Source organism: Podarcis bocagei (genome assembly GCF_964188305.1).
Source record: "Podarcis bocagei genome assembly, chromosome: 2".
Lineage (NCBI taxonomy): Eukaryota > Metazoa > Chordata > Lepidosauria > Squamata > Lacertidae > Podarcis > Podarcis bocagei.
This window is the reverse complement of record NC_138126.1, coordinates 44,022,314-44,046,935: the sequence shown is the minus strand read 5'-3', so window position 1 is coordinate 44,046,935 and position 24,622 is coordinate 44,022,314. Positions and strand designations below refer to the sequence as shown.

Sequence of the window (24,622 nt, the reverse complement as noted above, 5' to 3'; positions counted from 1 at the left end):
TTCTGATTTAAAAATGGATCTTCTATCACACATTCTTCAGGAAAACTGTTAAGAATTACACAGATGGCTAGTGACTTATATGACCCCAAGGTTATATGCAGAAGATTTGAAATTTGGAAATAATTGGTAGACCCATAAGTATAGTAAAATATATTCCTATTACAGAATCATTTTAACTATAAGAATAAATGTTCCTAATCTTAAATGCTTATAGACATAAAGGGCACCCCTATGCATGTAGGCCCCATTGACTTCTAATTGGGACTTGCTCCTAGGTACATATGCATAGGATTTCAGATAAACAACACATACACAGGTCCCAGGCTCCTCTACAACCAGCTTCCTTACTAATCCAGTGTTTCCATTCAGCTATCCATCCTTCCTACTCCCTTTTCCCAGGCTTGTGGAGAGTTTATAGTCTTGCTATCCCTTGGTCCCAAAGGATTTCCCTGGCTTCTTCCCATATAAAAAGGATTGAGAGATGCCAGTTGGCACACTTTCTGACTAGGGAGGGGAAGTTGTAGTGGAGTGTGTGCCTCAGGAAGTAGCGGCAGGTGCTCAGTTGGGGCAGTGGTCATATGTAACAGATGACTACTCCCTCACCACTTTGAGCATATCTGTGCCACAGTCATAAATTGTTGTTGGGCACCATGGCTTTAGCCAAGTGTTATCTTATTGATGCTGAGTGTTGGTGATCCCAGAAGTGCTTTTTCTAGGATTTATTTGGATACAGTTTAAGGTCATGCCAGAACCATTTCTAGTGTGCAATGCAGACATTGGCCTGGTGCACATGAAATGCTGAGCCAAAACTTGGTTTAGTGAGACCATGCAACTGTGTGGGCTGCTGGAGAAGAGCTCACAGCCACTTTTCTCCTCCAAATTCTTCCTGCCGTGCTGAGCAAAGCCAAGGTTTGAGTTAGTGTGCCATCCAAACTGGGACTTGTGGTTAGGTTCCACTTACCCACAAGTTGTAATCAAGGCTTGTATTTTGTTATAGCTCTTGGTTAGTGAGGATAGGAGCTTAACCACGAGTCCTGGTTTGGATGGCATGATAAACTAAATAAAAAAATTCCTTCCAGTAGCACCTTAAAGACAAACTAAGTTAGTTCTTGGAATTTTTTATTTTGACTATGGCAGACGAAAGCTCATACCAAGAACTAACTTAGTTGGTCTTTAAGGTGCTACTGGAAGGAATTTTTTATTTTGACTATGGCAGACCAACACGGCTACCTATCTGTAAATGATAAACTAAGCCTGCTTGGCATGGTGCAAAAGAACTAGGAAGGAGCAAAGCAGCTGCAAACCCTTCTCCAGGAATGTGTACTCCTTTGGTCTGGGTAAGTCAAGGTTTGGTTTAACTTGTCATGTGCAACCAGCCAGTCTCTCAGCCACATTCTCACATACCCATTAAGTAGCTACTTAAGTAGTCTCTGGAGTAATTAAATTAGTCATGATGCTGTTGCAGCATAAGAAAGGAGGGGGGTTGATGAGACTGGAAATAAGAGGAGAAAGTGTCTTGAAGCAGTAGCAGGGGCTCACTTAGCATGTCAGAGGGCACCCTATGCATGCTACTTGTCTAAAATCAGGGCAGGAGTAGCCATTTTAATGTACCATCTTGCTAAAGGTGCAGTGGAGAATCCAGTGAGTGGGTGAGCTATGGAGAGTGAGAAATCAACGTTGACTCTAGGCAGTGAGTCAGTCTGTTCTGTACCCACATAAGTGCATAAACAGTAGGCTTCTGTCTTCTTTGCTGTTTCACCATCAGCGTGCATGTGTGTGGCTAGGAAAGTAAGGAAACAACAGATGATGAGAGTTTTTTTGAGGGGTGTGTGTGTGTGTGTTTCTGCTGTTTTGCCACTCAGAAAAGAACAAGTAGTTCAGTGTGAGTTTCCTCACTAGCAGGTTTATGTAGCTTAGAGCATTTTCTCTGTAGAAACATCCTGATCCCTTTCTGTTTCACCTTTTGTTCCCAGCATTCTGGTGACTGACCATAGAACTTCATTTCCTCTTTCAAATATGATAAAATCTAGTTTCTGTTCAGTTGTTTCTTTTCTCTTTTCCCCTAAATGGAAGCCCAACTCTAAATGAAGCAAATTATAGCAGACTTCATAAAGAAAGATGTTATCAGACACCTTCAAGATATATCCATTAGCTGTTATTGGTTCTTTCTATCATCCCAGTAGCTCTGATCTGTACTTCCATTTGTCTGTACCCACAAACCATGACATTTGCCTTGGTGACTGAGTGGCAACTGAAGTAACGTATCCTAGTTGTCATGAATGTGTGAAGCGGCTAGTCCTCAAAGCTTCGCTTCCTGACTGGTAGCAGCCACCCATAATCTCAGATGGCTTTTCGTCCTTAGCCATGCCACTTGAGATATTTAACACACACACCTAGAAATCCCAGGGGCAGAATCCATAATCATTTTTATGTGCTTTACCACTGGTATACCTTCATCAGCACAATTGGATGCCTTCATCTGTCCCAGCTGCAACAGAATATGCTTCTCCCCTATTGGCCTCTGCAGCCACAGCAGGTGCTGTAACTCTCTAATGCTTTGACTTCATCCCTGAAGACTCACTCCTTCATTATTTCCCGATGGATGCCAACCAACCACTGAGCTGTGGCCCTGTTTCCAGTTTTAGAGCAGATCACATTGTTAGTGATGCAATGAAATCTCTAATAATACACTAGATTTGCTGTATAACTGTACTGTGTAACCTGGGATGGTTGCTCTTAATAGGGGCCAACATGAAGATGTTAACAGTGCCTGCCCACATTGTTTCTGCATCTCTTCCCATTGTGCCACACAAAATACATTTCCGTCTGTGATTGTCAGGGCAATGGAATGATTCTGACGTGGCATGCTGTGACGTCATTGTCAGGCAAAGTGTGCTCTGGTTGTGGATGGGAAAGTGGCCTGAAGAACAAATCACTGATGCAGATAGTTGATGGTGGCACATAACGAGCTGAAATGAAATAGAAACAGAAGACATTCAGATGTACTCCAGGCAATATTAAATGTGTGTGAATAGCATTTGTGAGCGCCTGCCTTCTGTGTATTCCAGAATTTTAAATAAGAGGCACTTGTCATTTGAATTGCACCTAATACTGTAAGTTTTTCAGGTGCAGTTAGTCGCCTCTGAAATTTTGTCCAGCACCAAACAGCAACATTTTGCACTCTTGCATCTGGAGTGATGATGTAATGATCAAAGCAGCAGTTTATCAAGAGAAAGCAGCAGGAAGCTTGTGCTCCTTTCTGGATTATTGTCAATCATTAGCCTTTTAGCTAGCTCACCCCCAGGGGTGTTAATTGAGATCAGAAGTTGGTTTGTTATGAACAAAAACAACCTTTAACCAGGCCACTTCTCCTTACTGAATTAACAATACTTGCAGCAGGATATAACAGCTTTCAGTCCTTCATCTGTATTCTGTTGATGCCTGCCACCATTTCTTTCCTGCTCTGTTAGTTTATGGAAGCAGTCCTGATGCCTAAAGAATGTGGTGTTGTTTTGACTCTGGAGAGCAATGAAAGGGAAGCCTAGATGTCCTGTTTCTGGGACAGTGTCTGATAGTGTATTCCAAGCACACCTACTTCAAAGATCCATTCCTTTCATGGTATGGAAAACATGTCTTCAAACAAATTTATGTGGTGAATTTTGTCTCCACTTAATATACCCACACTTTCTCAGGAACAATTCTTGGGATCTCATGATGGTTTAAAAATGTGTACTGCATCTGTGAAGAGCCCAGCTTTTATGTGACATTGGATTTGTTTGGGTGATCATGACTTGGCCAAGATATGAACAAGCTTTTTGCCTGCTTAGGTAGCCCCATAACACCTCCTTTTATGCAAGCTGCAGGTCTCCAATTAGCCCACAATTTCTCATATTAACTGGGAAACTATGGTTATCACCCTTGGAACAAGCCAGGATCTTAAACCATGGTTATTAAACTGAGACACAATGTGTCTTTAGGGAATCCCAGGTAATGCTACATGCAGACAATAATGACAAGATGAATTGACGCATAGCATGGTAGTGTCAATCTGGAGGTGACAGGTGGGCAGCTTTGATACTAAAGAGCCTCAGTTTAACACTGCAAGCTTTGCACTTTTTGGCTAAATTACAGCCTAAACATGTTTGGCAAGATAGGATGACTCTGTGCTATCTGCTACAGCATGGGTAGGCATACTAAGGCCCAGGGGCTGGATCCGGCCCAATCGCCTTCTAAATCCGGCCTGCAGACAGTCCGGGAATCAGCGAGTTTTTACATGAGTAGAATGTGTCCTTTTATTTAAGATGCATTTCTGGGTTATTTGTGGGGCATAGGAATTCATTCATTCCCCCCCCCCCCCAATATAGTCCGGACCCTCACAAGGTCTGAGGGACAGTGGACCGGCCCCCTACTGAAAAAGTTTGCTGACCCCTGTGCTACAGGAAAGTACTACTTTAGGCAAGATAGGATGACTGTGCTATCTGCTACAGGAAAGTGCTACTTGCTCGTTTCTGCCTCTTACTCATTTATGAGCACTGTTCTGTTCCAGCATTGTTAGCCAGTCAGATTATGGTGTCTGATCTTACAGTATAAGCCTTCATAGAACATCAAGCTGAAATGATGAGAACCTAGCTAAATAAAAAGAGTTGTGTCTTGTGCTTGTACTGGCTTAACTAAACCATCACACCTCCGTGAGATGATCACACTGATCTCATTACTTCCCCTGCTTATATGTACAAAAGCATAGTGTGTTAATTATACAGATGAAAAGGGCAAGGGGTCTTACCCATGCCTAGATAATTTCAAATACTGGTGCAGTGTGCATTGCCATTTTGCTCATTAAGATGTAAGTTCTTTACATTTCCTCACAATTGAAGATTTTTTAATCCTTTCCACTGCTTCTACACATACAAAGACATAGACATTGTGATATAAGCAACTTTCACTCTAGGAATTTGCAGTTCATAGTACGCTTTGCTTGTACTTTGAAACATCCTCAGCTCATTGCAGAGCAGCACATAATGAAAAATAAAACAGATAAGCAGAAGGCAGTATAAATGGCATGTGGCAATCTGCTTGGAAGGTGCATTAAGATAAACGAGATAAGTAAAACTGAAGCATGTTCTTTCAAAATAGCAAAGCCCAGAAGTTTTTGCTGTTCATTATACAGTGGAAAGGAGTGAGTCCTCTAGTAATGTGTGTGCTTAGTAGTTAATGTTTTGTTTAAAATCTCTGGCTCCCAAAATTACTAGGAGGCAAAAGAAATTGCTGGCAGACCTAGAGACCACCCATCTTGGTTCTAGTGTGTGTTTTGATCACTGAAGTTTTGGATTACCAAATTATGTGAATGTGCCTTGGGGTCATGCGTGCCTCTCTCCCTGGTGCAGCTGCAAGGAAGCTTGAGCTTCCATTTTCAACTATCCTCAGTTCCATTTTTTAGTTGGCCACATTTCAGCGTTATGCCTGAAAGTAGATAAACCGGCTAGGCTTAGCTATGCTTTAACGAGACAAGCCAACCAAAGCATGGTTTATGAAGCTGTGTTGTTTCACTCAACCAAATACCAATTCCAGTCTTGGTAGGGGTGGATGCCATTGCTTATGTAGCCAAAATGGTTCTATCCATTTACAAAAGGAAATAATCAGCAGGCTTGGGGGAACCTCATGGTTTGCAGAAATACAGTGGTACCTCAGGTTACATACGCTTCGGGTTACATACGCTTCAGGTTACAGACTCCGCTAACCCAGAAATAGTACCTCGGGTTAAGAACTTTGCTTCAGGATGAGAACAGGAATCGTGTGACGGTGGCGTGGCAGCAGTGGGAGGCCCTATTAGCTAAAGTGGTGTCTTGGGTTAAGAACAGTTTCAGGTTAAGAACGGACCTCCGGAACGAATTAAGTATGTAACCAGAGGTACCACTGTGCACAGATTTGATTCTTTCGGGGGAAATAATCTAAGGAGTGGGGAGCCCCACACAGGGTGGGAACCCCTGTCTGATGAGGATTGAGCATGCTCATTGGCTGTGGAAAGCTGACTGACGGAAGGATAAATTGAAAATGGGGGTGAGATGAGATGGAATACAGTGGCTACAATCCTGAAGAAGGAGCACTCTATGCTTCAACATTTTTTGAAGGTCCCACTTATAGTTGAGATTAAGTTTTGGGTTTGGCTGTGATGAATGCTAAACTGCAGCTAATTGAAAACAGAAGTGAACGTTTCTGATCTCATAGCTGTGCCAGAGGCTGGAGGTGGAAAGGTGGGAAGAAGAGCATGAGCCTGTGGGTGCAATGCAAACCAGAACTGACAGAGGTAATGTCAGCAGATTTTCCCAGAGCATTTAATGCTCATGACTGATAGTTTAGTGGGACACTGCTAGTTATTGAATGGTTTGCTTAGAGCCTGGAAGCAGAGATGACGTCTTATTACTAAGAATAAGTATGTGTTTGGGGAGCCAAAGAGAAACAAAGCCATATCTTACTGATTATGTAATAATCCCTCTTTGTAATGTCATTGAAAGTTCTGGACAATTGCTCCGAATTTGATGAACAGACTTGGATACTCACCAGTAAAACAACAACAGGATTTGGCCTGGATATTCCCCCCCCCCTCCACCCAGTTTTTGTTTTTGAAGGAACTTGCCTTTGGCTGCACTCAGACTTGCTTCTATAAATGGTGGCTTTGGCTCTCTTCATTGTTCAGCCATCTTAAGTGTTTTTGGCCAAGCCCTTGTTTTCTGAAAGGAAAGCAGACATGTGTCTCCTAGAAGCTGGCATGTTCTTTAGAAGTAGAATTGCCCATTTTATTCTCCATGAATTTGAGTTATATTTAAACATAGAGTTTCTGTCTTTGAATTACTTTGTTTCCTATTAGCTGATATTGAAATAATAGCTCTGGTTTCCAGCATGCAAAATGCCTTCCAGCTTCATATCAGCTTGTTGATTATTATCTCTTAAAAGGCATTGTAGTTTAATGCAGTGGAATAAAATCACAGGAAATTAAAAACAAATCCTATTAATGTTCAGGACAATGCCTTTCATTAAACACACACAGTTTTCTTGGAATTTTCCTCAACTGTGCAGTGCCTTGAACCACCTCCTTTTCATCGTCTCTTGGTATTTCCTGTAATTGGCAATAGTCAGGAGACCATGGGTGGGCCATAGGGTTAAGTCTGAGATATGAGCACAATAAAGGGTAGCATTTTAAGAAGTTTGTTTATGTCATAAGATAGAATTGTGGTACTGCTCAGTGTGATTGTTATGGGGATGATCTGCAAAACAGTTTATGAAAAAAACGGGCCCTCAGATCTTGTCAGTTCAAAGCAGGAATCTGTTTGAAGACTCCTTAGACACTTTAGTTTAGTTACACCAAGAAGTCACACAACTAGCATGAGTTAATTGCAAGCATTGCTCTATTTGTGTTGTGATGCCCGAAAGCACTTGATGCTTGTTGAAGTGAACTTATTCTGGCCAGTCTCACCATATTTTTTCAGTCCAAACAAATGTTCCCTGTTAATTCAAGAAGTAAGAACATCCAGTCAATCTGAAAAAGCACACTTTTAAAATCAAGGACCTGCTAATTTAACCCAGATTCTTACATTGATCCCCCCCCCCTGCAAATAGATTTTATTAAAGCTTAGGTTCTGGCATTCATTTTTGATGTGACAAAGTCATTGCAAGGTTTTAAAATTTCTTACCTAGGCAGGGCCTCCATAAACTTAAGTGTGGTCCTCCCAACTAAACCTTCCTCTTCCTTAAAGTCCACTGTATGTTCCAAAAGACTGAAATAGGGGAGGGTTGCCATATTTCAAAAAGTAAAAACCAGCACACCCCAAAGTTGTTGACTTAAAAAAACAAAACTCCCCATTTTCCCCAATTTTTTTTTTTTTTACAGAAACACAAAAAACCCACGCAATTTTGTAATTGCCTTTGAAATCCTGGTAATGTCCAGGAAAATCCAGACGTATGGCAGCCCTAGAAAAGGGTGGTGGATGATAGATCTCGAATACATTTGGGGCTTTGGAGTAGGCAGAGGTAGGCAAGATTAAGGTGGACATTCACATACCTGCCCCAAAGAGGAAATTCCTCACTATAAAAGAGGGCACTGATTCACCTATGCTAATTTATATGGGTAGACGGAAATTTCAGAATAGTGACAGAGCTCAACCTCAGGAGGAAGGGGATGTCTCATGCCACACACTGAACTCTCATTCAGATGAAAGCTATTGTAGGACATATATTTCTTCTACTTGTTGTCTCAGTTATACAAAGCCATGACCTATTACTTTCTATAATATCTCTACTTTAAAGTTGTTCAAAAATTCAAATGTATTGAATAAAGTGAAACTAATCTTTGAAGAGGACCATTGCAAATGAGAGGTTCCAATTTGCTGTTCTCCATATCTACTAGTGTAGCTATAATTATACATACTTAATTACTGGTTAAGATTCAGTGTCTAATATGTCAGCCTGCCAGCTCTTATTCTGTAACATCATAGTTCCCATACTAAAGCAACCCTTTGAAACAAGTTGGCTAGACGTGTTAATTGACAATCTGTTACCTGGCATTCAGTGTTGCATATGGTCTGTTTAGGCACACTTGAAATGGCTCCAATAAACTTTTTCCAGATAATAGCATCATGAAAAGCAAATATATTTCCCCTCCAAACCTTATTCAAAATTTTTTTATGAGAGTGTCTTATTGTTGGTTGTAAGCAAGACCAGAGGCAGTAAGGCAAGTTCCATTGTTTCCCTCCAGATATGGTTTAGCTAATCTGCATGGTTTATGAAAAGGTTTTCATCTGCATGGTTACATTGATGCATATCAATCTCAGAATCATGTTCCAGTTGCAGATTTCCTGCCAAACTAATGTCAACCCTAGTTTCAGGTCATTGCCATGCAAGCTAAATCTGTTTACAGATCAGAAAGCAGCAAATTAATTCCAGGTTTTCACTGTGATAATATGAACTAAGTTTTTGTGGTGACACTTGCACAAACAAATAAAAACATTGTTGAAGTCTTAAATAAATGAACTGCTTTGCATAAGCCCAATAAAAACTTAGGTGTTTTCACTAATAAAGCACCATGTAAATACAGATCCGCAGTGCAGTCCTATGCACATTTACTCGGAAATAAGTCCTATTGTGTCCAGCATGATCTATTTAGATGGTTTAAGCGCGAGGTATTAATGTCTTCTATCATGAATGTTAGGTTTAAGTGTTTACTAGCTATATCTCTTTCTATCAGTGTTATATTTTAAACTTTCTAGATTTAAATCATTGCCCTCATCCAGCAGTCATCTTCTGCATGTTGGTAGGATTATTTGCATGTGTTGATTCCAATGTAGGATCATCAAGCAAGCTTAAAAAATGATGGAAAGTCCATTATGTGCCTTTCCATTCACACAACCCGGTACAGAATAACTCTCTAATTGGAGGAAAAATAAGCCATGTGACACAGATACGAAGACTGGATTGGATTGACTGCCCTTCTAATATATAAGAACACAAGTATGCAGAAATGAGGACAACCTAGGCTGCCTATGCGTGCCTGGTCTCTGCAATGTATGGAAGTTTACTTTAGCGCTCCAGTGTAAATGGCATACCTCCCACAGCTTCCACATTTGAATCTGATCAAATGTGGCCTGTTTTGAACATGCGTTTTGGATGAAATCTTGTGTGTGTTTATCTTCCATTTTTAAAAATCTAACATATATAACACAAGTATGTGTGTGTGTGTGCACGCATGTGCACGTGGATATATATATATATATTTGCTTTCGTAGATTTTCACGGGTACAGGAATGTAGGTTTTGGTGTCTTCGGGTGTCTTCCCGTGTAAGAGTTGGGGTAAGATGACGAGTGAGACCTCGTCGAAACGTCGCCTAGACACCCCAACTCTTACACGGGAAGACACCCGAAGACACCAAAACCTACATATATATATATATATATATATATATATATATATATATATGGCATACTTTTTGCAATTTAACAGCTGACAGCAATATTTATAAGCCAGTGTGACCGTCTAGGGTTCACTTTGCTCTGGAGTTTTCATAAAGCAAGCCTTGTCATTGGCTATTTCATTAACTAAAAAGCCATTGCTATGGCAAAGAACATGATTCTATTGTGTATCAGGAGTGAGTCAGTCCTATTTATTTTGAAATCCAAGTGAGATGCTGAGATGGCAGTGAAATGAGGCGGGGGTGTATGCCGAAACTGAACTGAACAGAAAGGTTTATTTATGCAGGGGTTTTGTTGTTTAATCAGTACCAAGATATAAAAATAGAAGAAGAAAGAAACTGCTGCTTTAGATCCTTCCGCTCATTAGGATAAATCACTATGTTTAAAGCGGGGGGCGGGGGATCACTTTTAATAGAAGCTTCATGATAACTCTTCGTAAAGCCTTAATATTTCAGCCGATGATGATTCTGGGGAGAAATTACAGGCTTGGAATGGACACTGGGTCAGTGCAAAGAAAAAGTAACGTGGTGACGTAATAGAGGGCAGATTTTCTACAGTGGTCCTCTCTCATTTACTAAGCTGATGTAAACATAAAGTCAGAGTGCGATCTGCTAGGTGCCTAAACAGGAGTTAAGCCTGTTGATAATCTCTTCACAACTGTAGGTAAAGAGTACTTCAAAATCTGGGGTTGCACACCAGGAATGGCAAGGACGTTCAAGAGAATGCCCAGTGGCTGGGTGTGTGCTTGGCATCTCCAATGCAGAATACACTGCTCTTTTCCTCCTTGCTTCTTTCCTTACTTCTTCCCTCTCTCCCTCCCTCCTTAACACCTTCACTATTTCGCCATTCATCCCCAGCGCACACACTTCTGCCCTCTCCCTAGAAACTCTACCTGTCCTCTTAATTTTTTTATGCACACATTACCTATTCTGCACTCTTATACCTTAATCCACAGCCACTTTCCAAAGGAGCTTTAGGAAGAAGCCTGACAAGTGTTTGAGCCCCAGTCTGAAAGGTGGCTCTGAGAGGGAAAGGGAACAAAAGCATAGCAGTGTCAGTTCGCCTGTTTTTACAGGCCTGGCTCAGATGGACTTTCACATCTCTTCTGTGCAAAAAAAGGATCCATTTTATTTCCTGCTGGCCTGAAAAGGTGTCGCAATACATGGCAATGCTGCTTTTGTTTTTAATACTCTGAGTAACAAAGATGCTTCCGCCTCTTCTCTAACACAAAGTGTTACTAACACTGTGATTAGGATCCATGGATTGTTTTTCCAGACTGCTCAGGAACCTGGAATGCTAACCTTCTATTGTGAAAAGACCCTTAATAGGTGTCAATGCGAAAGAGGCACAGGTGTATTTTAAACTCATTTGTGGGGTCAAGACAGGAATAACTGTCAGCTGCATCTTTCCTCTGCATATACTGGCTTGAAAAAGTGGGTGAATTTGAAGGAAACTTTTTGTTTGCCAAGGTGATTTCTAAGCACAGGTACCTATTTGTCTTCCAAGTAACGTGGATTATAAAACCTATATTGTATTTTCATTCCTTTTAGAAAGCAAAAACATGGCAACAAAGGAGAAACTGCAGTGTCTAAAAGATTTCCACAAGGACATTCTCAAACCTTCCCCTGGCAAGAGCCCTGGGACACGCCCTGAGGATGAGGCAGAGGGGAAGCCACCACAGCGTGAAAAGTGGGCCAGCAAGATTGACTTTCTGTTGTCTGTGGCTGGAGGATTTATTGGATTAGGCAATGTTTGGCGATTTCCGTATCTCTGCTACAAAAATGGCGGAGGTGAGTATTGTTGTCGCTTCCATAATGGTTTGGGATGTGTATAGCAGCTCCCTTTCATGTGAATGGGTATGTGGGGAAGCAGGGCTGCTCTGAAGATGAATGAGATCAAGATTTAAAAACAACCGGAAGTGCTATTGGACTAATAGCTACTTCTCAGCTTTTTTTTTTTTTGTAAAGGGGAAATTTGATTCATATTAGCGAAAGCCAGTCACATATTTCCGGTATGCATTTCACTGCATTTAATTTGCTTTTTAAAAACTCTTACAGCTGTTACATGCAGTACACTTTGTTAACAGCAGGTCATTAAATTCTGAGACATTGTAAAACAAGAAAACAATTGCATTGAGATTTTACCTAATCTTCCAGTATGCAATGAAAGGAAACCATTCCGTTGCACATTTTCTTTCACATTGTTCCCCATTTCTTAATCTGAAAATAACGGCATTTGTGTAACATATTTAAAGTCTGATTATTAATCTTTGCTCTTAAGTGGCAATTTCAGAACATGCTAACAAGGGCATGGGCCAGATTTCATAGTGATACTTAAATACCACCATCAGCTGCTACTCCATTAAGAAAATAAATCATTGAGTCATAGAATCTTCCTAATCTTCCTTCTGTGTTTTCTCTACAGGTGCATTTCTCATACCTTATTTCATTTTTCTGTTTGGGGGAGGTCTTCCTGTGTTTTTCCTGGAGGTGGCACTAGGACAGTATACCTCCGAAGGAGGAATTACATGCTGGGAAAAGATCTGCCCTATCTTCACCGGTTAGTTATCTGCCTAATTCATGTTAAATATATATATGTACATGCACACATCTAAGTTAGTTCCCAAAATTCTGTGACATTCTTCCTTCACCTTGCAGCTATGCAAAGGAAAGGGTGAGACTATGCAGAGGCATGGCTCCCTGTGACTGGGGTCAGCAGGGCAGGAAACAGGTTTTATCCTTAACTTTGCTGGTGACTCTGATTTTATTTAATTCCTATCCTTTCCTTTTAGTTTTTTCCCATCCAGCTGAATGGTTGTCACACACCTCTCTGGGGAAAAGTTAAACAGTACTGGTCTTGGAGACATTTTTGCACTGAGGGCAAAACCTGCTTGCCATACCTGGCAGGAATTCCACAGCAGGATGCAAGGCCCAGCTTGAGAATGACCTGCTGTGCCAGAGTGTCCAGAACAGTGAGGACTTGAAACTGCCTCTGTGGGCAGTTCCCTCTGACATCTCTTCCACATCCACAGTGTTGCCTTCTGAGGAGGAGGAGGAGGAGGAGGAGGAGGAGATAGACCCTGAAAAAGGGGGCAGTGGAGTGCTAAAAATTTAGTCACAGAAGTACAAAAAGCTTTTTCTCCCACCTTCCCTCCAGCTCCGAGCTATTGGAGGTGGTCTTGTTTCCTGCCCTCCCTTCCACCTCCAAGTTTAGAACTGGAACGCGGAGCAAATTTTCCCCTGACCTTGTATTGTGTTTGAAACATAACTTTAGCTTGTTAGGGGTGAATCCTTGTGAGAACAAAATTTTGGTTGGCCTCTACTAATGCAACTTTTCTATTTAAAAAATATAAGAGCAGTATTGAAATTGATGTGTTCCTGATAGAAGGTTTAGGATTTACTATTATTTCAAATACATGAAACTCCCTGGAACAACTTCTCTGAGATTTCTGATCTTTAATGACTATGAAATGCTTTACTATGGGTATTTGCATCAGGAGAATGTGGAATGTGGAATGGCTCCCATCATCCAAGAAAACTCAATAGGAGCTGGTGTGTTCACAGGCCATTAAGTTGTTCCAGGGCAGTTTGGTGTTTTGTAAGATGATTGCCAGTTTATACCAGTTCTGTGTCTCCCAAAGTACTTACTTAGAAGGAAGTTCCATTGAGATCAATAGGACTTCTTGCCAAGTGTATGGGGCCTGGATTGGAATTTATAGCTAAAGGTTTGTGCCAATTTGCACTTCATTAGCTGTGTGCATGCCATTTGGAGCAGCAAAGGACATGACCTTATCTGCTAGTGACCCTGTGCTTGCAAAGCAAACAGGGCAGTATTTTTTTGTTGTCAAGCATTGATATGCAAGTTAAACATTTATTTTATAAATAGCAGGCATGATACCTTTGGGGGGAAAAAGATAGATGTGTACATATATTACAAAATTCAGTTTGCTGACCTTCTTTTGACCTTGTTTTATTTTGCACAAACATGTTGTCTTTCCTTCCCAGAATATTGTTACTACTGTTGCTATAACCAATGTTTTATGACTGTGTGACCCTATACATTCTTACGTAAGAGTAAGTCTCACTGAATTCAATGGCATTTATTTCTGAGTAGATATGTATAAAATTGCACTGTAAAGTTGGAGTCCTATTCACACTTTTCCTGGGAACAAGCCTTGCTGTACACAGGCAGAACACAGTGGGACTTAATTTTGAGTATACCTTCCTCTAGTTGTGCTATACATTGTAGTCAGAGGTATAAGTAGAATAATACTGTTTATAACTGCATTGCAGAGAAAGTGCATTTCACTGAATTCTGTTCCATACGTAATGATTGTCACCCTAAGTTAGGCCAACACTTCCATTGCCCACTGTCTGCATTTGACATTGACTCAGGGAGACTCATAAGCAGATTGGATTGAGAGAACCATCTCCTGTGATTTAGCTTTGGCTCCTGATACTCAGAAATACAGTGGTGCCTCGCAAGACGAAAAGAATCCGTTCTGAGAGTCTCTTCGTCTAGCGGTTTTTTCGTCTTGCGAAGCAAGCCCATTGATGGATTAGCGCTTTTAGCGGCTTTTAGCGGCTTATCAGCTTATCGGACCAGCTGATAAGCGGCTTAGCGGCTTAGAAAAAGGGGGGAGGGGGGAAAAACCGCAGGAACTCGCAAGACATTTTCGTCTTGCGAAGCAAGCCCATAGGAGATTCGTTTTGCGAAGCACCTCCAAAACGGAAAACTCTTTCGTCTAGCGAGTTTTCCGTCTTGCGAGGCATTCGTCTTGTGGGGCACCACTGTATGTTTAAAGCTTTCATAGTGGCTTCATAATACAAGCCAGGATTGAAAGAACTACTTCAAACTGTTTCCTTGGGTGTGCTGTTCCCCAGTGGGATTTTTTTCTTTGAAGAGCAGAACATCTCCCCTCCAATACTTCATCACAAAGTGCTTTTGAAATTCTCCTTTATTTCAAAAGCATATTGGTATGTAGCATGGAGAAACACAAGGCAATTTTTACCTTGTGCACATGGAATAATAATTCTCTTCCAACAAATACCTGCTTTAAATTGGGACTCCTTCCTAGTCTGCATTTGTTTTAGATGTTTTCTTGTTTGTATGCTTGCCGCCCTTGGCTCCTTTGGGAGGCGGGGAGGGAAACTACTACTACTATTGCTAGTAGGTATAGTCCACCAGGACACAAGCCACAGAGCCATAGGTACTGCATCATGTCCTTAGGTTTCCATTTTTATTTAGATAGCCCTTTGGCCCATAACTTGTAATTTTGTTGAGACAAAATGAGGTTTTAGCTAGTTGTTTTTATTGATGCCTTATCTGCTTTTCTTTTCTTTGTATTTTATTGTTCTTTTGTTGTATTGTTTTTAATTACTGTTAGCTGCTTTGAGTACCATTTGGGGGAAATGTAGACTACAAACCTAACAAGAAATGAATTGTACCTCATTTACATGGCCGTTTCCTTCTGCTCAAGTGTTGTAGTTTCAGTGGTTTTGTTGATATTAAGAAGGGTGTTCCTAAATATTAACAGTGCAATCATTTGTATGTCTACTGAGAAGAAAGGCACATTGAATTCAATGAGACTTATTTCCAGGTAAGTGTGCACAACAGCGGTGGGCAACTTGTGGCCCTCCAGATCTTGCTGGACTACATCAGCCCTAAGCATTGGCCAATTTATGATGGGACTGATGAGAGATGACATTCAAAAGCATTCAGAGAGCCACAGGTTACCCTTCCATAGTTTATATGTTTGCAGTCCAAATGTGATAGCCATTGCTTGCATACCTTTGCAACCTCACAACTGTGTTTTAGGAAGAACTACTACTCCTTACTGAATTCTCTGGAAACATGGGTGCAACTGGTGAAAGAGGGCCTTGATACCTTATCTGAGTCTTGAAATTATGCATCTCCGCTTAATGCAGCAGATATATGATGTTGAACTGTTGCCTTTGTAACCCTAGACATAGAGATTCCTAAACTAGTGAATATTACATGTTCACCTTTAATACCAACAAGCCTTACTTATGTGTGTAATTTCATATGTTCTTTTCTTCTTCTTTCTTTCTTTTTTTTAAAAAATCAGGAATAGGTTATGCTTCCATAGTGATCGTGTCGCTTTTGAATGTGTATTACATCATCATCCTGGCTTGGGGACTGTACTATCTATTCCACTCTTTTACGAGTAAGCTGCCTTGGGCTTTCTGCGACCAAGAGTGGAACACAAAAAACTGCATAGAAGACACTCTCAGGAAGAACAAAACCCTCTGGTTGTCACTGAATACCACTAACTTCACTTCTCCTGTGACAGAGTTTTGGGAGTAAGCAATTTTAATTGTTCCTCTTTGGAGAACTTTACAAAAGACATAGAACATAGAGTAAAATGGTGACTGACTAAAATTGTAAGGGGAAGTATGGGGTATTACCTACTTCTGTAGGAGTTTTGGATTATTATTACGAATTTTTTATTGTTACAAATTTAAATTATTGTCGTCTTATGATATTTGGGTCATGTTTTAACATCTCTGTTTACTGTTCTGGATTCTGCAAGGAGGAAGGGCAGAGTATAAGAATAATAAAAGAATAAGTCAGGTTATAGAGTCACAGAGACAATGCACACACCTGATATTCCTGTTTTGATTATGATTATGTGATTTAGCCCTATTCAAATAAAATTTCAAGTTGACTCTGTGAATGATGGCCTTGATTCACCATGAATTTTATACAGATATTTAACTTATTCATTGCACAAGTAATGTCATCTATGTGGGAGTTATTTGTTAACTTATTACACAGAAAGGCCTTAACAAAGAACTTTGCATTTTACATTAATTTTTAAAAATAACTTTTTATTGGGGCTTTTTTTTGCATCTTACATTAATGATAAACGTTCAGTAATCTTATAACTACCATATGTTATATGTATTAACAGATTGAGGTCAACTGCATTGCCCTGAGCTAGCTAATAAGTTACATAACTCAGAATAATGTATGTTGCCTTGTAAATATGTAAACCTCTTTATCATGTGTTAATTCACTTAAGTTTGGTACATTCAGAAGACAACAGTCCTACTGTGAATTAAATAATCCTTAGGAGCTGTTACAGTGCCTGAATTATGAAGCCTAGTGCTCTTTATCAGGTGGAATGTTTCCTGAAATCTTTATCAGTTGTACTTGCTGAACACTAAACTTCTCAGGCATGGTTGACTTTATTGAAATGTTCACCTTTGTATGCTAAGTGACATCTTCCTCTTAGCAGTGCTGCTGATTGTGCATTGGAGGCCATCATTATATCTTATTTGAGCTAATGGTCTGTGTAAATCTCATGCTTGTTTGAGCAGCAGTCATAGGGGATAAGCAAATCTGGCTTTATTTCCAGAGTCTTACCTCTTGGGATTACATCACATGCTTTGATTTCTTAGTTGTGAAGATTTTATTTCATAGTATATGGTTGCAAACATAATAAAACAGTAAGAAGCAGGGGGCAATTACCAGTAAACAAGAACTTTGATTGTTCCCAGCTACCAACCAAAAGCTTATAAGTGCTTAGGACTCAGCAGGCTTGGTTCATGTGAAATCTCAGGAAGCTGATCACATGCTTCAGACATGCAAATCTAATAAGAGCTGAATAAAACAAAGCAAAATCCGCTTTTGGCTCATGTACACTTGATGCTAGCCATAAATCTAGCAAACTGTTTTTGCTCTTTTCCTTCTTATGAGTGAGATCCTTGGGAACAGCTAGTTTATTATCCTCCATTTCTATTTTAAACAGTTCTTCATCTTAGCTGAAAGGGGACACGCTTCAGAAGTTACACAACTCCCCTAGTTCTGTGTTTTGTTTACTTATTAAAATGGATGTCTGTGTGATTATAGTGCTGTGATAGAAGCAGGTTGCTATCCTGTTCCCTTACCCCCCCTTAACTAAATTTATCTAAAGTAATGATGATTGATTTGTTTACAATTTAAGGCAATATATAACAGAGTTGGAGAGGTTTGTGTATTTATACCTTTCCTGCACAACAGAAATCACTAGTTATGAGTAGAAATACTAAGAAGTTGTAAAGGTGGGTTTGTGGGTTGATTTTTTTATTTTAAAAAAATCAGTTCTTTTCATTAGTTTTAGAGTAGCCCCATCAGATTCAAAGAGCATGCGCACGTGTACATGGCACCAAACCGGGAAGTGACCAGAAAATGTCACTAAAGGGGTGGAATGGAATACTTTACGTGGGCCCCGCCGACATGCTCAGGAGTCCAGAATGTAACCCCTGTGTAAAGCAAGGATTGCCTGTAGACAAATGGATTCAGTTTGGATTTGGATTTGATATCCCGCCTTTCACTCCCCTTCAGAAGTCTCAAAGCGGCTAACATTCTCCTTTCCCTTCCTCCCCCACAACAAACACTCTGTGAGGTGAGTGGGGCTGAGAGACTTCAGAGAAGTATGACTGGCCCAAGGTCACCCAGCAGCTGCATGTGGAGGAGCGGAGACACGAACCCGGTTCCCCAGATTACGAGACTACCGCTCTTAACCACTACACCACACTGGCTCCAAGTACTGGTTCCAAGTATTCCAGAGTGAACAGAATAGTTTTAACAAGCTGAGGGATAATTATCACTCCCAGCTCTTTGGAAGACTACAAATAGAACAACGGGCCTTTCCCATGTGTGCAGTTAATCTGTTTAGGCAACATGGGAAGTAGCATCATTCTGCTTTTAAAGACTGGTTCTTGTGAAGCAGCTGTTCAGTTTGTTTTATCATAACTTTTGTCTTGTTTCTTTCCTTTTTTTTTTAATCCTTTAAGGCACAACGTATTGAGCTTGTCTTCAGGAATTGATGAGCCTGGTGTTGTCAAGTGGGACCTGGCACTATGTCTCCTCCTTGTCTGGGTGATATGTTTCTTTTGCATTTGGAAAGGTGTAAAGTCCACTGGGAAAGTAAGTGCTCTCAGCCTCTCCCTTTGCAATTATAACTGCCTTGTTTCTTGGAGCGCTGGTATTGGCAAGTCCAAAAAAAAAATATGTTCTCTTTGGATCCAAGTTCCTCTCAGTCCCACAGTGCATCTCAAACTGGGGGGAAATGTGAACAAACTTCCAAGCTTGCTCAATCTTTCCCCCACTTTTTGCTCCATAGTTTCCAATAGAGGGAAAATGAGGTGTTAAAAAGGCCAGATAAATTCAAAACATTACTCTGCCTTAACTTCTGTTCGATACCAGCAGAGCATAATCTGCCTTTGAATTCCACCCTCTTTACACACATACACATTAGGATTATAGCCAAAGTGTTTAAATAGGTTCAGAAATTAGTTTTATGCAGTGGTTTTACGCACTCTCCACATCATTTTGGGCTTAAAATGATTGAATTGACTTCTTAGCAAAGGCTAGGTTCCCAATGTTATTTTGATCCTTTCCTAGAATCATAGAATTGTAGAGTTGGAAGGGACCTTGAGGGTCATCTAGTCCAGGGGTCAGCAAACTTTTTCAGCAGGGTGCTGGCCCACTGTCCCTCAGACCTTGTGGGGGGCCGGACTATATTTTTTTGGGGGGAAATCACCAAATTCCTATGCCCCACAAATAACCCAGCTATACATTTTAATAAAAGCACACATTCCACTCATGTAAAAACAGCAGGCAGGCACCACGAATAACCCAGAGATGCATTTTAAATAAAAGGACACATTCTACTCATGTAAAAACACACTGATTCCCAGACTGTCCATTGGCCAGATTTAGAAGGCGATTGGGCTGCATCTGGCCCCCACGCCTTAGTTTGCCTGGCCATGATCTAGTCCAACCCCTGCAATGCAGGATTCACAACGTGGCTGAAGCCATACTGAGCCCTGCAAATATGCTAGCAGTTTTATTACTGCACCTCAACATATTCCTTGTTTATCCAAGGATGGAGGATGCATTTATTTATTACGTTGTTTCCTCTGTGAACTCTTTGGCTAGACCCACTGAAAACTTGGAAAAAACTCAGAGTGAGTTCAGAAACTCTCATAACATCTGGCTTCTGTTTTTTAGTTGTTTCTCCAAGGTCATAGCTGTTGAACATTCTTTTTTTTTTTTTTTTTTTTGCATTTTAAAAAATTTTATTAATCTTTCCATATATATACATTAAATCCGTGTTTCATACATCTCATTCTTTTGGACTTCCTTCAACGTCCTTGACATTCATTCGTATTTATCTCTTTATAACGCATTCCAATCTTTCGTACTGCCATTAGTACCATTTTTCAGACATTGTTTTCCATAAGCAATACTTCTTAGTGTTTTACAGTGCCTCTTTAAATCCTACTAGCGTTGTGTTTACTAAACATTTGTTCTCCAGATAATCCGCAAATTTTCCCCAGTCATCTATAAATTTTTGATCCTTCATATATCTAATTTTCCCTGTTAATTTATCTAACTCCGCATATTCCGTCAATTTTAATCTCCACTCTGTTAACGTTGGGCTTTCTTCCTGCTTCCACTTCTGCGCCACCACGATTCTAGCTGCTGTTACCGCATATTGGAAGATTTTATAATCCTTTCTTTTAATATCTTTTCCGACCATACCTAATAGAAAAGCTTCGGGTTTCTTTACAAATGTGTAGCTTAATATCTTTTTGATTTCATTATAGACTTCGCCCCAGAAGCTTTTAACCTTCCCACATTCCCACCATTGGTGATAGAACGTCCCTTCTTTTTGTCTACATTTCCAACATTTGTTATCTGTTTTATACATCTTGGCTAGTTTAACGGGTGTCATATACCACCTATATAACATTTTTAACATATTCTCCCTTAGCAGTACACATGCTGTAAATTTTATATTCACTCTCCACAATTTTTCCCAATTCTCCAATTGAATATCATAGCCGAGGTCCTTTGCCCACTGAGTCATCACTTTTTTGACTTTCTCATCTTTCATGTTCCATTCTAACAGTATTTTATACATACTTGACAGATTTTTCCGATCACTGTTTATTATCTCTCTCTGAAATTTCGATGTCTTTTCATCGTAGCCCCTCTCTTTCACTTCTTTTTTAAATATCTCATTTATCTGATAGTAGCTCAGCCAATCGTATGTATATCTTTTTACCTGGTCGTATGGTTTAATTTTCCACTTCCCTCCTTCCTTCAATACCAATTCTTCGTACCTACCCCATTTTTTCCCCATATTGACTTTCTTTACACTTATTAACTCCACTGGTGATAACCAGTGTGGGGTTTTTGGTTCTAATATGTTCTTATATCTATTCCAAACTTCTATCAAAGGTCCCTTAAAGATATGGCTGCAAAATCCCTTATGTACTTTTATCTTATCTCTCCACAAATAGGCATGCCATCCAAATTTGTTCTTATACCCTTCTAAATCCAATAACTCTGTATCCTCCAACTTTATCCACTCTTTAATCCAGCAAAGGCATGCCGCTTCGTAGTACGTTCTCATGTCTGGCAGGGCGAAGCCCCCTCTTTCAGTGGTATCTGTTAATATCTTAAACTTAATTCTGGGCTTCTTTCCTTCCCAGACAAATCTAGAAATCACCCTTTGCCATTCTTTAAAGTTTTTTGTGCCCTTTATTATCGGGATTGTTTGGAATAGAAAAAGCATTTTGGGGAGTACCATCATTTTGACCATGGACACTCTGCCCCAGAGTGATAATTTCATCCTTGCCCAAATCTCCAGCTTTTTCTTAATTTCATTCCACACTGGGATATAATTATTTTGGTATAGGTCAATATTTTTATTGGTAAGCCAGAGTCCTAAATATTTAACTTTTTTAACTACTTCAATTCCTGTTTGTTCCTGTAGTGATTCTATCTTGTCTTGGTCTAAGTTTTTAACGATCATCTTTGTCTTATTCTTATTTAGTTTGAATCCAGCTAACTTCCCAAATTCCTCCATCTCCTCCAAAATTCCCTTTAAGCTGTTTATAGGATCTTCTACCGTTAATACCACGTCATCAGCATATGCTTTAACTTTATATTCGTTTGAGCCTAATGATATTCCCTTAATTTGTTTGTTTTGCCTTATTGCGTTTAGCAGAACCTCCAACACCACTATAAAGAGCAGCGGAGAGAGCGGGCAGCCCTGTCTTGTCCCTTTAGATATTTTTATATCTTCTGTTATGGCATTATTTATTATCAGCTTCGCTTTCTGTTCGGTGTATATTGCTTTTATCCCATTCCAAAATTCTTGACCCACTTCCATAATTTCTAAATTTCTCAGCATGAAGTCCCAGGTGACGTTATCGAAGGCTTTCTCCGCGTCAATAAAAATCAGACTAGCTGGCTTATCAATTCTGTCCGATAAATATTCTATTATATTAATTATGCCTCTTGTATTGTTTTTTATTTGCCTTCCCGGTAGAAAACCCGCTTGGTCCTCATGCATTATCTTCACTAATATTTTCTTGAACCTTTTTGCCAAAATTCCCGCAAAAATCTTATAATCTGTATTTAATAAGGAAATGGGTCTATAGTTTTTCACTTGGGTTGGGTCAGTATCTTGTTTTGGAATTATTGTGATAAATGCCTCCTTCCAGGTGCTTGGGATCTCTTTTTCCTTTAGGGTCTTATTCATCACCTCAACTAACGGAACCGTCAATATATCTTTCATTTCTTTATAGTAGCTCGCAGTAAACCCATCTGGGCCCGGAGCTTTACCTCTTTTCAGTTCCTTTATCACTTCCTCTACTTCCTCTCTGGAAATGGGGCTGTTGAACATTCTTAGATTTTTTTATTTTTCTTTGAATTGATGAACAGGCCTCTTTGATTTTCCACATTTGTCACAGTGTACTTCTGGAAGATAATTCCTTGCCCAACGATAATAATTAGATAGGAGTCAGGTCTCCTTTCATTTTAAACATATGTAAAAAGAAAAAAGTACATAAGTTTGAATGTCCAACCAACCTCTTTTATTTTTTAAAAAATCCCAAAAGCAATTTGCATAGCTCAGTGTTTGTTCTGGCTGAAAATATTTCTCTTACAATTACCGTATTTTTCGCCCCATAGGACGTACCTAGTTTTTTTTGGGGGGGGGAAATAAAGAAAAAAAAATTATTTCCCCCCCAGGCGCAGGGCGGGGGAAGCCCGAGCTTCCCCTGACCCCAGCCCCCAGAACAGGCAGCTCTCCGCAAGCCTTGGGAGACCGGCGCGACTTCCCGCCGGGCTCCCACGGCTTGCGGATATCTGCCTGAAGCCCAAACCAGGTTGGGGAACAGCTGGATGGCGGCGCTCCGCCTCCCTGCTGTCCCCGGAGCTTGTGGGGCTGGCAGCAGGGAGAAGCGCTCTTCTCCCCACTGCCAGCCTCCAAACTAGGTCAGGGAACTGAAGCCCAGGGTGCGCTGTGCAGCGCGCCCCGAGCTTCGGTCTGCAGGCTGCTGCCCGCAAGCCTTGCGAGCCCGTGGGAACTCCCGCCGGACTTGCAAGGCTTGCAGATAGCTTCCTGAAGCCTGCATTCGCCCCATAGCACGCACACACATTTCCCCTTCATTTTTGGAGGGGAAAAAGTGCGTCCTATAGGGTGAAAAATACGGTAATTCACATTGGCAAAATATGCTAGGTTGGCTTAGTTTGAAATAATTTCTCAGAAACAATCTTGGGGTGAAAAAGCTGGTGAGTTTTGTTTCTTTAAGTCACTTTGAGTCACTTGTGGGTAAAAAGTGACTAATGAATATAGTAATAGTAAGAGTTAAAGTTGTTAATTGTGACGAACAAAAAAAAACCTACTTACAAATACTTGTTTAATGTAGAAAAGAAGGGGAAATAACAAAGGCAAGGATTATATTTAAAAGCAAAACAAAATACTTTTGGAAGAAAAAATTACACACAGAGAAATGTAATTTGCCAAAAGAAAAGCAGGGCATGATATGGATGGGTGTTGCATTTAGAGATCAGACTGGCTGCAGAAATTATTATGGTGCAACAGGCTTTGATATCTGCCTGTTAAATCTCTCGAGGTTCACTTAAAAGGCAGGAAGATGCATCTCAGGAGCTTTTATCTTGCTAAACCAATTTCACAAAAACAAAGCTATATTAAAGTAGCAGAGCTGTAATTACTGGGTGGCATCATCTGACCCTATTAGCAGAAGAAAGGAACCAAATAAATAAATAAACATAAGTTTGAGGCAGATTTCCAGAAGGCACACATGTACTTTGGGACAATCATTCAGAAGTAAGCAAGGGGTACAATTCAGCTCTTGTGCATACTGATTTTATACATCACCTTCTGTTTATTCAGTTTGTGTTACAAGACATTCTCAGTTGATCATGCCCAGGTTCATCCTTTTTCTGTGCTGGATACAATAGGAACAAAGTTAGGTGCCTTTGATACAGTAGTTCTGTATTTACAACACTAACTGGCAGCAACTCTCCAGTATTTGAAGTAGGGGTCCCTCCCAGTCCTACCTGGAAGTGCTGGGGGTTGAATCTGGGACCTTCTGTGGCAAAAAAATGTTCACCATTGAGCTATGGCGCTTCAGATGATAAGTAAGGAACAGCTCTTTATTGGGTGGGTGGTTGTGATCTACATGGGGTGCCACACATCAGTTCCAGTCTTTAGTGAATCTCCTGATGAAGAGTGTTTAATGATATTATAAACACATAAGTTCTATTGAGCATACATACTAGGGAAGGAAGGAACACCTCCAGTACTCAAATTTCATTGCTGTATATGTGA

The 24,622-nt window shown here is 40.3% G+C and overlaps 1 protein-coding gene across 7 annotated transcripts in view; it reads left to right on the top strand.

The window, feature by feature from the left end:
* Positions 1–24,622, top strand: part of SLC6A6 (solute carrier family 6 member 6) — a 63,782-nt gene that overhangs the window by 15,816 nt on the left and 23,344 nt on the right. For all 7 annotated transcript variants that reach the window (XM_081184142.1, XM_081184137.1, XM_081184138.1 and 4 more), the window contains 4 exons: positions 11,511–11,750; positions 12,385–12,519; positions 16,049–16,283; positions 18,762–18,894. In XM_081184142.1, coding sequence (XP_081040268.1) covers positions 11,522–11,750; positions 12,385–12,519; positions 16,049–16,283; positions 18,762–18,894 — 732 coding nt within the window. In that variant the 5' untranslated portion in view covers positions 11,511–11,521. The remainder of the gene's footprint in view (positions 1–11,510; positions 11,751–12,384; positions 12,520–16,048; positions 16,284–18,761; positions 18,895–24,622) is intronic.